This window comes from Pholcus phalangioides, unplaced genomic scaffold, assembly GCF_987345545.1.
Source record: "Pholcus phalangioides strain wild (caught in Gottingen) unplaced genomic scaffold, Ppha-v1.0 ptg000018l_1, whole genome shotgun sequence".
In the NCBI taxonomy this organism is placed as follows: domain Eukaryota; kingdom Metazoa; phylum Arthropoda; class Arachnida; order Araneae; family Pholcidae; genus Pholcus; species Pholcus phalangioides.
In genome coordinates this window covers 8,359,622-8,372,563 of record NW_028301611.1, presented here as the reverse complement: position 1 = coordinate 8,372,563, position 12,942 = coordinate 8,359,622, and the positions used below count along the sequence as shown (strand labels likewise).

At 34.1% G+C, this 12,942-nt stretch overlaps 1 protein-coding gene across 2 annotated transcripts in view; it reads left to right on the top strand.

The window, feature by feature from the left end:
• mle (dosage compensation regulator mle) overlaps positions 1 to 12,942 on the top strand; it is a 68,066-nt gene that overhangs the window by 26,952 nt on the left and 28,172 nt on the right. For both annotated transcript variants that reach the window (XM_089247922.1, XM_089247924.1), the window contains 6 exons: positions 2,957 to 3,028; positions 6,819 to 6,960; positions 7,908 to 7,990; positions 8,109 to 8,265; positions 8,385 to 8,488; positions 9,871 to 9,969. In XM_089247922.1, the coding sequence (XP_089104048.1) occupies positions 2,957 to 3,028; positions 6,819 to 6,960; positions 7,908 to 7,990; positions 8,109 to 8,265; positions 8,385 to 8,488; positions 9,871 to 9,969 (657 nt within the window). The remainder of the gene's footprint in view (positions 1 to 2,956; positions 3,029 to 6,818; positions 6,961 to 7,907; positions 7,991 to 8,108; positions 8,266 to 8,384; positions 8,489 to 9,870; positions 9,970 to 12,942) is intronic.

The window sequence follows — 12,942 nt, the reverse complement described above, 5'->3', positions numbered from 1 at the left end:
TCCCTGCGCATTTGCGCCAATTCTTGTTTGTGGTTTGCGGAGATGCTGCTAATGCACTGTAGTGCGTCAAATACCCGGAATTTAGGAAAAAGAAGCATGAAAATTTTGTTCACAGGGTGTGTTCATTCCGAGGCAAGGGAAAAGATACAGAAGGGGAAACTTCAATTTTTTTCACTTCCTACCATCTACCACAATCACATTATTTCAGCACCTTGGAAAGTAGTTCTACTACTTTCCAAGTAGTCGGCTGAAGTTGGTTTTCTGTGGTTCCCAACTTCAAGGCGCAAATGCGAGCCGATCTCCCCGTTAAAAAGTCTCGCCACAGAGAGCAACAGTCCTACAACGATAAATCATTCAATCATAACACTTCACTCATAGTTAGAAAAAACTGGCGGCAAATGGCAGCACTACACATAACAAGCATTACAGAGAAACAAAAAACTTCACGTCAGGTTTCACTACACGTACACGCACATTCCCGCATGTACCGATTCATTGGGTTTTCCGGGGGCGGGGGTGCATGTGTGGTGTAGCAGTAGTAGGTAGGGCCTCCAAAAAATGGCTCGGGATCCATGATGTTCTTAAGTCAGCCACTTCGTTGGGCAATTTGCCTGTTGTGGCGTTGTATTTGTACTTTGAAATACAAAATCCAGTACTGTTATTAGTAAAACCCGCAGGCAATCTAAGTCCTTGAATGAATCTACAAAATTTGCCGATTTAGAGTGTTTTTTCTCCTGCGGGTTATATACATCTGAAAATAAACTTAAATTCCAGGGCTACCAACCTGCGTTCAAGGACAGCATATCTACGGCGTTAATTCACATTATTTTTCACAAGATTGCACACGCGCCTTTGCGAAGAATCGAAAAGGGGATTGGTTAACTCGTTTAAATCAATGAAATTTTTTGAAGATCGTTGGAAAAAAATGGGATCTGTAAAAACTCCATCTAAAATATCCATAGTTTTGTCATCCAGCCACTGTGCGGTTGTGTGGTTATCGTCGGTTGTTGCAGATCGTGACAATTTCACATCGCGAAAATCCGGATTTGGCGAACAGGGGCGGCTCGAGAAAAAAAACCCATTTTGGCGAACCTATTTTTGGTGCTACTGACTGTTTTTTTCTTTGGTCAACAATGTTTTTTTCACCCTTTGAACTCCATTTGGCACGCACACCTCCTAGAGCAGTGCTCAATATGGCCGCACGGTCTGCCCCTGCATTGGTGGGGGGGACATACTCTTAACAATAGCCAAAAGAAGGAGTTTGTACTAGGAGCATGCTCCTTTTACATAACTTCTGTGAGATACCTATTATATATAAATGTCCTATTTTTCCAATACATGTTGGAGAGAATGAAATGTTTGCACCTTCTCTTGTTTTTTATGCTCCCTCTCGTGCATTGCTGGGATGGTACATTACTCCCTCACGTATTGCTGGGATGTTGCTTAACATTGCATCACCAACAGAACTATCAATTATGTGTGATGAATGGGTTTCACTACAATGCAAAGAATACAAGAAGTGAAATCAGTTCAGAGAATAGATAGTTTCATATTGGGCAGACATATTCAAATTTTGTAACCTTGAAAGCAGCAGCCCAAAATTCAAAAATTTTTCCAGTTTTTGTGAAGGCTTTATTTTCATCACATGGTAACTTAGACAGTGAAAGAGAGTTCAGTGTTAACAAAAGTCTGTTTGAACAGTGAAAAATCTGTCCATCCAATACTTTAATGACACAAAATCTTTTGTTCAAGGGCATGAAAAATTTGAAAAACAAGGGCAAAAAAAAATTGTCATTGAGATGCTGAAATTCTGAAAGCGACTCGTGATTCGTATAGAAAATATTGTAACAGACTTCAGGCTTAGAAAACAGCAGGAAAAAAAACATTTTTAATCTAGTAACATGCTATTATGTTGAGAAATTGTTTAAGTGAAATAAAGTATTTATATTTTTCTTGTTTTTTGCATTTTGCTTTTAAATTTAATAATTTCTTTAAATTCTTTGAGAAGCTAACTTTTTCTCATGGAAATCCTTATTACATTCTGCACACACTTTTTTTTTTTTGCTATATCAGGATTAATAAGATTTTGGTGTTTAAGCAGCAGAAATTCTTGCTGCCTAGATTTTCAGTATGCATGCTGCTTAATTTGAAGAGTCTAATAATTTTTATTCGTCATTTCAGTAATGCATGTTTTAGTAGTGACAGAGATAAGATACTTCAGAAAATATTTAAATGGACTTTGATTTGTGAAGGAAATTTATTTAGAATTATTTGTTCCAACCATTTTTGGCAAAACTTTTGGCATTTCACAGAAAAATTACATCTTATATTGCAGATATAGTTAGTTCTGCTCCATTTTTGATATTTCTTCTCCAAAAATGAATTTTGCTGCTCGGGTGAGGAGCGCTTGCACCCCTGTAGTGTACTAAGACCTAAAAAAAAGTTAAAATTTCTAATTTTTTCTTTTGTAATCTATGAAATTTGTTAGTGTTTAATTAATTCATATTTTAATGAATGTTATATTACTTTAAATTTATAATATTTTCACACCACTGCACATTGAAACTGACAGCACTCTGCTTAAATCGTCACTCCACTTTAGCCATCATAATTTAATAATTTTTCGATAATGTTAGGGACTTATGGAGGTTTTACTGTATATGGAATGGGGGGTTGGCTGCATGGTAATACAGTGAAAATCCTGTATAATGAATACCCCTCTATAATGATAATCCTATATGTATAACTTTCAGGTCCCGGCACACTTCCCAAACTGTAAATATATTGCATATATATTTCTGTATTTTTGTATGACAATTTCTGTATGACAATACTTTTCTCTGGTCCCTTGAGCATCGTTATGTTTCATTTTTTAATGCTAATGGTATTTAGTGAGCAAAACCAAAGTATTAATTGCATATTTTAAACAGTAGCCATTTTTTTTTCATATCTTCAGGTGCCGCAATACATATTGGACTCGTATATCTCTGCTGGCTATGGTGCTGACTGTTGTGTTGTTGTGACACAGGTTAGTGTGTTAATCTGTTTATTTTATTTGTGTAAGCTGCTCTATAAGTAATAGGACAGTTTTCTTTTTCTCTCGGGAAAGTTTGTATTCAAGATCTTTACTATAATTATCATTTCCAAAATATTCACCATCTTTGTAAAGCATTTCTTTCTATCTTTGAACATTTGCTGGAGGTGGTGGTTTGGCGGGATATTCTTCACAATCACCCCTCGCATTTTCCACTACAGCTATAGTTTGAAAATTTTCTTTCTCACAGTTATGACATAAATGTCAGAAACCAAGAAAAAGTTGCATCAGTATGGTGAATGAGGCACCTTATGCACCTTTAGCAAAGCCTTGTGCTGTCATGATAAAAATACCCAAGAAAAATGAGTTCATGATCCCTTTATATTCAGATACTAGCTATAATTGCCCTGGTTTTCTTCATTAACTGGGAGGATTGGGAAAGTGACAAACCGTTATGAAGGAATAAACTATTATACATGTACTGACTGCATTAGAAAAGGTAACAAGTCATTGTAAAGGCATATACATTTCTGAAACGCATTGTTTGGGAACCATAGTAACCAAAGTAATCATTCCAAAAGCCATTGTTGAGGGCTTACGAACCATTATTGCTTGACAGTTGTTGGCCCATTTCGGGCATTTGCCCTGCTCTGACAAACATTTAAAGCAGCCTATCATTTGAGTTGGACCCAGTTTCATGTATATATGTATAATTTGGCTACGATTGGTCTAAAATCGTAGATTTATATAAAGAACACATGCACACTCACTCACACATGCAAAACCAATTTTATACGTATGATGTTTTAAGGTAAGATGTACAGTATTTACAAGTATAGAGCTCATAAATAGAGATGGGACATATTCAGTTGCTATTCAGTATCTATCCTATTCAGCCTTTTTACCAAATATTCAGATATCTGTGCAAATCTAACTATACCAAACTGACTTTAAAAAATTATATTGTCTCGAGTTTTTTCCTCATAAATTAAAAATTTACTGATTATGTTTTATTGTATGATTTATATCCTCCCATTTCCCCATGAAGGAGATTATGTCAGGGTGAATTATGTCTAGAAAATAAGGAAAACATGGAACTGAAAATAGAACATCCTACTGCAGTAGGGTAGACCTGCCAACTTTCCAGATTTAGCCCAGTAATGCTGGATTTTGCAATGTTTACAGGACTTCCAAATTATGAATTCATGTTGCTAGGTTTCAATTATTCACATCAAAATGAAAAGAATGAAAACTTTGAAAAATGAAGAAAAGAAACAATGGCGGCAGAAAACCACAAATTCAATGTTTCTTTTCTTTAGAAAGTGACTCCCACCATTTACATGAAAAATTAATTAAAAATTAATTTGTGATATCGCATCACTTAAACTCTAGACCCCCAGTACCCTGTATGAATGATGATCAAGACCATCCAAATATGTGAACATGAACAAATGTACTGGAAAATATATGACATCGCCAGTTGTGAGCAAAATTCCTACTTTATTATTGAAAATTGCCAATAGTGGGGAAATTGAACGCTTCTTTAACCCTTTGTGATCAGCAAATTTCTCTGATGGGAGTACCAGCTAGTCGGAGCAAATTTAGCTTTTCTGAGTTATTTCTCCATAAGTGATTTAAAGCAAATATATCGATATTAAAAAACACAGAATTTTTTGAAACTGATTTGTCGTTTTTGATAAAATACTTATAATACATAAAAATGTAAATTTTTAATTTCTATAATTTTCCAAAGTGTGATATTTTGCAAAACTATCACCGATATGAAGTCCTGGCTTCCGGGTACAGGTATCACAGTACGTGCACGTTTCTTGTCTTTTTCCTGGAGTTTTCTTGTCAGAACATACTGCACAGTCTTTCTTGGTTCTTGAACAAATTATTGAAGCTGATTATTCAATCTAATGTCTACGAATGGCATTGAAGGTTACACTGTAGATGGTCTGTAGATGACAAATTTTGGCCAATTTTTACCTTGAATTATCACTGCTAGCCTTGTTCACGTGCTGCTTGACAGGCGATCATGAATGACATCATGCTGCCTTCTTAGACGACTTGCGATTATCGACCGCAAAGGGTTAAATCTCTGTTAATTAGAATTATTTCAGGAAAAAAAATGTTCAACAAACAAAAATGACTAGTAAATATCAAATTCAAGGTAGAATTCAGTAATCAAGGGAAAAAATTGAATTTTGTTAGAATATTCAGACAACAAATTATAAAGTATGGGAATGTCCTGTAAAAGATGGGTAATATGGTCACCTGAAATATTACTTCTTATGTCGGTTCTTATTATGGTCATAAAACAATATGGCTAGCAAAAGTATGTTTGCCAAATTTTTGAATAAATTGTCTTATTTTCGAATTAATTGCAGGATTTCCGTAAGGAAGTTACAGGATTTTTACTTTTTTGAAGATTGGCAGGTCTGAAGGTAGAAGTGCGCATAAATTATACAGGTCAACTTCACTAACTGAAGGGTGTAACTAAAGAAATACAAGATATACAGAAGACTGGATGTTGTGAAGATATTTATTATTTGAGATGTTAATTTTTTAAGGAAGGAAAGAACTCATCTCTGCCTCTACCGGGAGTCGAACCCGGGTCCCTCGATTGCCGGACGAGTGGCTCTAGCGAAGGAAAATCTCTATCTCCTCTGTAGCTTAGTGGTCAGAGCACTCGTCCGGCAATCGAGGGACCCGGGTTCGACTCCCGGTAGAGGCAGAGATGAGTTTTTTCCTTCCTTAAAAAATTAACATCTCAAATAATAAATATCTTCACAACATCCAGTCTTCTGTATATCTTGTATTAACAAGTGGAGAGCAACATTCATGTCATAGACAAGAAATGTATTGAGCTACTTAAAGAGGCAAAAGGGGAAAAATAAGTCATAAATTTTTTGATGCATTGCTAGTTGAGAGCAAATAATGATTGACATTTTCTTTTAATTAGATGTAAAATTGTAACGTGTTTAAAATAAAAATTGATTCTAAAAGTAACATCGAAATACAATATATCACCGTTAAATTTGATTGTCAGTATCATGGAATAAAGATCTTTCAACTAACAGTGTTTTAATATGTGTTTAAATAATAAATTGCATAATTAAAATTAAATATCCTGCATTTGAAATTGCCAGTAATTTTATTTTCATCTAAAAACAAGAATTTCATTCATGCAATTCACTGATAGGAAAATTCGCTGATAACAGTTGGACACGAGTCAGTGAGCCATTTAGTGAGCAAGGAATGACAGAGTGAGCAAGTCAGTGAATGATACAGTAGTTAGTGAGCAAGTGACAGAGTGAGGGACTTGCAGAATAAGTGACCTAATGAGAAAGTGTGTGACCTGAGAGGGGGGTTACGATTTGCTGAATTTTGATGACAAGGAAGGGGTGGGGGTTTGGATAATGCTTACGTCATCAACCATCCTTTATTAAAATATGAGTTAGGATTCCGAGGGGCTGATGACAAAATTTTGCTGACAAGGGGGAGGAGGGGGGGTCAGCGCTTTTCTGACTTTTGCTGAGAACGGGGGGGGGGGTCAAAAATAGCTAAAAATTTGCTTATGTAATACTTGAATGGCCCCTAAGTTCTCATTTTTTTAAATTCATGACTATTTCCCATAAATAGTAAACGATCAGTTGAGCTTTATTTTAATCAGTATATTTGTCAAAAGTAAAAGAATTCAAGAGCAATAAATTGAGAGGTTTTTTTAGTGAAACGTGTTTACTGTTTCAATAATTCTTGTTTCCTATTTCCGATTCTCTAGCCTAGAAGAATCAGTGCTGTAACTGTTGCTGAGCGAATTGCTGAAGAAAGAGCAGAATCTCTTGGGAATTCTACTGGTTATAGTGTTAGGTTTGAATCTTGCTTACCAAGGTCTTATGGATCTATCATGTTCTGTACAGTGGGTAGGTGCATTGTATATTCTTATTGAAGTGTGTTCAATTGGTGTTCTGTAAAAGAAAGTGTGTGAAAATGTACTTTAATTTTCCTGTAATAAGCACATGATACAGTAACAGCAAAATTATTCATTAAGTTAAAATTTGTTAAGTTTTCTCATCATGATTGATATAAACAAAAAAAACTCAAGTATACACTCATGACTGATGAGGCGAGTAGAGAAAACCTTCCGCCCAGCGAAAGAGCTACTCTGTTGATGTTACAATAACTTTTATATGATGAAAGCTCAGGGTTGAACCCTGCAAACGAGATTATAGAGGTTTTATGTTTTGATTTCACCATCATATTTTTGGAATTTTACAACTTCAAGGAGCAAATGGGAGCCAGTTTTCCTGTTCTAATCATTTCTAACCCTTCACCCACATCTGGGGTTGGTATCTTCAGAAGTGAAAGTACTACTGCAACAAGCAGATCTGGAAACGTTTATAATGATGGCCCTTCATAGGTACTCTATCAGGGTTTAAACTATGGTCGCATTTTGCGAAAAATGCGAAAGAACTAGTAGCCACTTTTGCAAAAATGCGTACAGGAGGTACGAAACGAGAAGACATCCAACCATAAATCATTAGCATTGTAGCATTTTGCTAAAGCATTATCCCCCCATTTTCGTTTATTTGCTAAAGGAATTTTTTATCTAGCATAAACCCTGCACTCTATGATACGTTTACCTCTAAAGATGCCTGCCACAGATGTGATGAAACAATAGAAATGATAAGAACATGGTCAAACAGTCTGGTAAGTTCTTGTTTTCAATTTTCCTTAATTGTTTCATTTGCAAGTTTATTACATGTTGCTTTCCTTTTTTTACTGTAAAATCAAATAGCCTGGATAATTGAGGTTCTGGTATTAAGAGCTTCCTACCTTAATTTCAGTGTTTTTTCTTTGTTATTTGTAGGAGTGCTTCTCAGAAAACTTGAAGGAGGTCTTCGTGGTGTGTCGCATGTGGTTGTGGATGAGATACACGAAAGAGATGTTAATGTATATATCTTTCATTCTTCCTCCTATAAAATTGTGAAGTACTGCGTGTGTACCTTGAATGATAATTTAAATTTTTCTTTTTAGTGGATCTATTGATGTTTCACCCTCTTCGTTTCAGACTGACTTCATAATGGTGGTGCTGAGAGACATGGTCAAAGCATTTCCTCAGTTGCGCGTTGTTCTGATGTCTGCAACCATTGATACTAGCCTCTTCCAGCAATATTTTGGTGAATGCCCAATTATTGAAGTATCTGGACGTACATTTCCTGTTGAGCGTGAGTAGTTATTTGTGCATAAACTCAGAGTGAAGCAAGTGTGATTGTGCTAACCAGAGTCTATTCAGAAATTTGCTGTTTTATTCTCAGTTTTCATTGGTTCTTTTTAAATCTTTCAGAATATTTCTTGGAGGATTGTATCCAAATGGTGAATTTTGTACCTCCGCCTAACACAAGAAAACGTAAACGTGATGATGAAGGGGCTGATGTTGAAGATAGTGATGTGAGTAGAAAAATTCTGGTAGTTTGTATATTTAGATACCAGCAGATTTTATCGCAGCTTTTATCGTAAATATTTATTAATTTAAATAGATACCTAACATAGGCAGATACAGAGGAAGGAGAACGATGAGGACAATCATCCTTCCCATTTACTAAAGAAACTATTATTGGAATAGGCGAGAGGGTGGTGGTGGACATTCCCTTCCCCCTCTTCCTGTTAACTGTACACGCCCTTGATGATCCTTTCTAAGAATATGATTTCGAAAGCCTTCGAATTTTGCTTGAAATGCATTTAACTTTAAAATAATTTTTAGGCTGAGGGGATATAAATGCAGGTTGACTTGAGTTAAGGGAACATAAATCAAAGTATTACTGTGTAAGAAACAAAGCATCAATAACTGCCACTGTAAAAATATATATACAGGGTGCATACAGAGAGCAAACAGGGAGTATGACATTTTACTGGCAAACTGCTGATCATGGAGATATACTTCCAATTTTGGAAAGTTTTCAAATAACATGTAGTATATGGTTAGATATGTCACTCAGATATGTCATTCATGTTTCAAAGAGTTACATAGTTATCAAAATAAAAAGATCAACTTTTTATACAGTCCCCATGTGCCCTAAAACCCAACCAAAAGTTGTTGCTCTGCTTCTCTTGATGCCAAAAACAACAAAAATATTCCATGTTTCTAAGTGCAGTATTCACTGAGATGTTCAAAAAACTGAGGAACTTTGAGAAAAAACAGCGTTAAATGTGGGTAAAATGGTTTTTTTGTATTTAGAGCTGATTTTTTTCCAACTTTCTTCCAATTTTTAAAATTTGAATATTGTAATTAAGGTACATGGTATTTGTATAAGGTACAATATACCATGTTTTTAAGTACAATATATAAGATATATTGTACTTAAAAACATGGAATTTTTTTGTTGCTGTTGGCATCAGGAGAGACATGACAAAACATTCTAATTCGGTTTTAAGACACATGGAGACTATATAAAAAATTGATTTTTTGAAATTTTGATAACTATACAACCCCTTGAAACATGAATGACATATCTGAGTACTACACGTTATTTGGAAATTTTTTCTAATTTTGTCAAATGTAAACAAACAAAGAGGAATAGATTTGAATTTGGGTCATGATGAAATGCAGTCAACCCCCCTCCCCATAGGGAACGCTGCTTGAAAATAGTGAATTAGAATTTTTGCCCTATTCAATAAGTTGTTTTGCTATTTCTGATCCAATAACAAAATCAGTCCCGTTCAGAAGTTTATGATAATGTGGTGTGACTTTAATGTTAGATAACAGCATTTTGTGTGTACAAGTGTACATTTATTTTACAGCAATCTAAAATGAGTACTTTATGTAATTTCAGGAGAATCTCAACAAGGTTATCGATTCAAAATACTCTCCGCAGACTGCTCATGCTATGGCTCAACTCACTGAAAAAGAGACGTCTTTTGAATTGATTGAGGTAAAGCTTGAAAATTGCATGTGAAAGCTTGTGTTTATTTTCAGTGTATACATGATTTTAAATGACGTTTTGCAGGGTATGTCAGTCTAAATCAGCATGATTTAAAACACAAAATTTAAATTTCATTTTTCCCTTTATTTAACTTGATTGGTATTGAAGTAAAAGTAACATAGCATGGTATGCATGTTATTGGAATGCTGTAAAGTTCTTGATTGAGAAAGAAATCGAAGGTAAATATAGACAAACTTAGTCCTTAGATACAGTGCGGAAAGATAAATTGCATAGAAAAAATTGCAGAAAAATATAAGGAGCTAAACTTAGTTATGTATACCTGCACTAAGTATTTGCAATTCATTACAATGGGGCACTACACTTCTCCTGATTTTTGTTTTGTATAAAGCCTATACTTATATTTTATGCTTGGATATACTCAATAGTAACATATGTAATCACTGCTTGGGGAGGAGCTTATCAAACAAATATACAAAAACTAGATAATATATATAACAGAATAAGATTCCTAATAACAAACATTACAGAAAAAAAAATTACATAACAATGTCACAAACTAACTATAAGACAAAACTATATTTATAGATTAATAAAATTCACATTTTTAAACAATAAATGGTTAGAAACGAAACAAAATTGAACCCCATGTAGATTGAACAACTTATCAAGTGCCAAAAATAAATAAAACACTATTCCAAAAGAATTATAGATATACTGTCTCTCACGCGAAAATAATGAACTAATACCATGCAACTAATCGCACAAATAATAAATTAAGATTCAATCACAATATATTTATATTCGCAATAAACAATAGTTTAGAATCCATACTACAACAATAATCTATATATATAAAATTTATTTTCCGTGTGTCTGTCCGTCTGTGTGTGTGTGTGTGTGTGTATATATATATGTTCTCTATACAAATCTACAATTTTAGATCGATCGTCGCCAAATTTTGCACATATACCAAATGGGACCCGACTTGAACGATAGGCTACTTTAAAATTTCGTCAGAGGAGGGTAAATGCCCCAAATGGGCAAAAAACTGTCTGGCAACAATGGTTTTTGGGCCTCAACAATCACTTTCCGAACGTTTACTTTGGTTACTTTGGTTCCCTAGCAGTGCGTTTAAGACGTGTATATGCCTTTACAATGGCTTGTCATTTCTTCAAGACTGTCAGTAAATAAAATATGTATAATATTTATGCCTTTATAATGGTTTGCCACATTTTCAATACTCCCAGTAATGAGGTTTTTGAATGACGTCATAATCATCATCAGCATCGCTTTGAGGGTCAGGAAAAGGGTGATCCTCATAGAAATTAGTGTTAAAATTGCCGATTTTAATGTAGAAATGCGGAAATTTGGTGGGGTCTTTTTGTCACATCAATAATTTTAAAAATTGCATAGAATTCTAGATTTTTGAAATATTGAGTTCGCTTAGAGATATACGATGCCCAGGACATTAAATATGAAGTAATTAGCCGGACCTACTTTTGAGTTGGACATTCATGCAATAACATTGATTTCAACTTCTTATTTATATCTTCTCAAGCATGAAAATTAATGTCTCCATATTGTCTTTTAATATTCAAATGCATAAATTCATAGTTTAGGATGTTTTAAAATTAATTATGGGCCGTAAAAAGTACATCAAAAAAATTCCACAGTTTTAATTGAGCATTTTTTGAAGCAGAAACAGGCCAGAGATGGATAAAGTGAAGTTCAAAGGGGGGGGATCGAAATATGTATCATCCTTTTTTAAAAAAGAAAAATATATATATTTTTACGTTTCTTTAAATCTAGATTTGTTTCTTTCATAAGTCGTGCAGGAAGTCGCCATATTGGTGAACATAGACAAGGTTTGCATGTCCCTCAAAGAAAGAGGGAGATATCACGTGATCCAAAAAAGCCTCATTGAAAAAAACCCGAGCAACACTGGGTATTATAGCTAGTAGATCATAAAATAACACAATTAAAATAATTCATTCTAAAAACATCAGTAATATAACCATCCCTGTAATCAATTCAAAAATACATGTGAATACATACTGTGCATGAATTCTGTGTTTGCCAACTAACTGATTTTATATGTTTGAATCTAAATATATATATATATATGTATATTTTCTTTGTTCAGATTAAAAGTATCTAAAAATATATATATGACATTATAAAATATTAACCAATTAGTACTGTAACAAGGCTGTTGCATAATTCAATTAACTCTCTAATTTAACTTATATTGACCCACTGGAAGGATTATCAGTCCCTTGGGGTCACAGAGTGTCTGTATCATCATAATGTTACTTTTTGTGAAGTTTATTGTTTTGTGTTTTTCCCAGTTTGTATTTTATGTGTTGTGTTCAGTCCAATAATTAAAAAAAAACCTTAAATTTTATGCCCTAATTGCTGATTTAAAATAATGGATGTTGTACCAACATCATATATATTGAAATTTTAAGTCCATCTATTGGACTTTTAATACAGAAGTTGAAAAAGTCTGGAGTTTCCTTGTTTTTTATTTTTTACCAAAAGTCATTAAATCTATGAAGGAATGCAAATGTGTAAATTATTAAGCAGCAACATGGTAGATCAGAAACACATCATAATAAATGCATCCACCAATTGTGCAAGAAACAATCTCTTCAATAGAAGATGTTTTTCATTTAGTTGATGCTAAATGACCCTTTAGTTGTACATCGAGTGAATCAAAAAACCTTGCGCCATATGAGATACTGAGTCACCACCAGGGATTTACTTTAAGGTGGTGGGGGAGCTCTCATGAAGTTAATTTGGGCTGAACGACTTTTCACGTTACATGAACACAGAATTTTGGTGTTCGTATTTCTTGTTTGTAGTTTATTTATTATTGCTGAATTAAATTTGAGATATTAAGTGAAAAAAATAGGTAGGTGATATAAAAATATTCATTTTCTTAATTGATATCAAGATTTG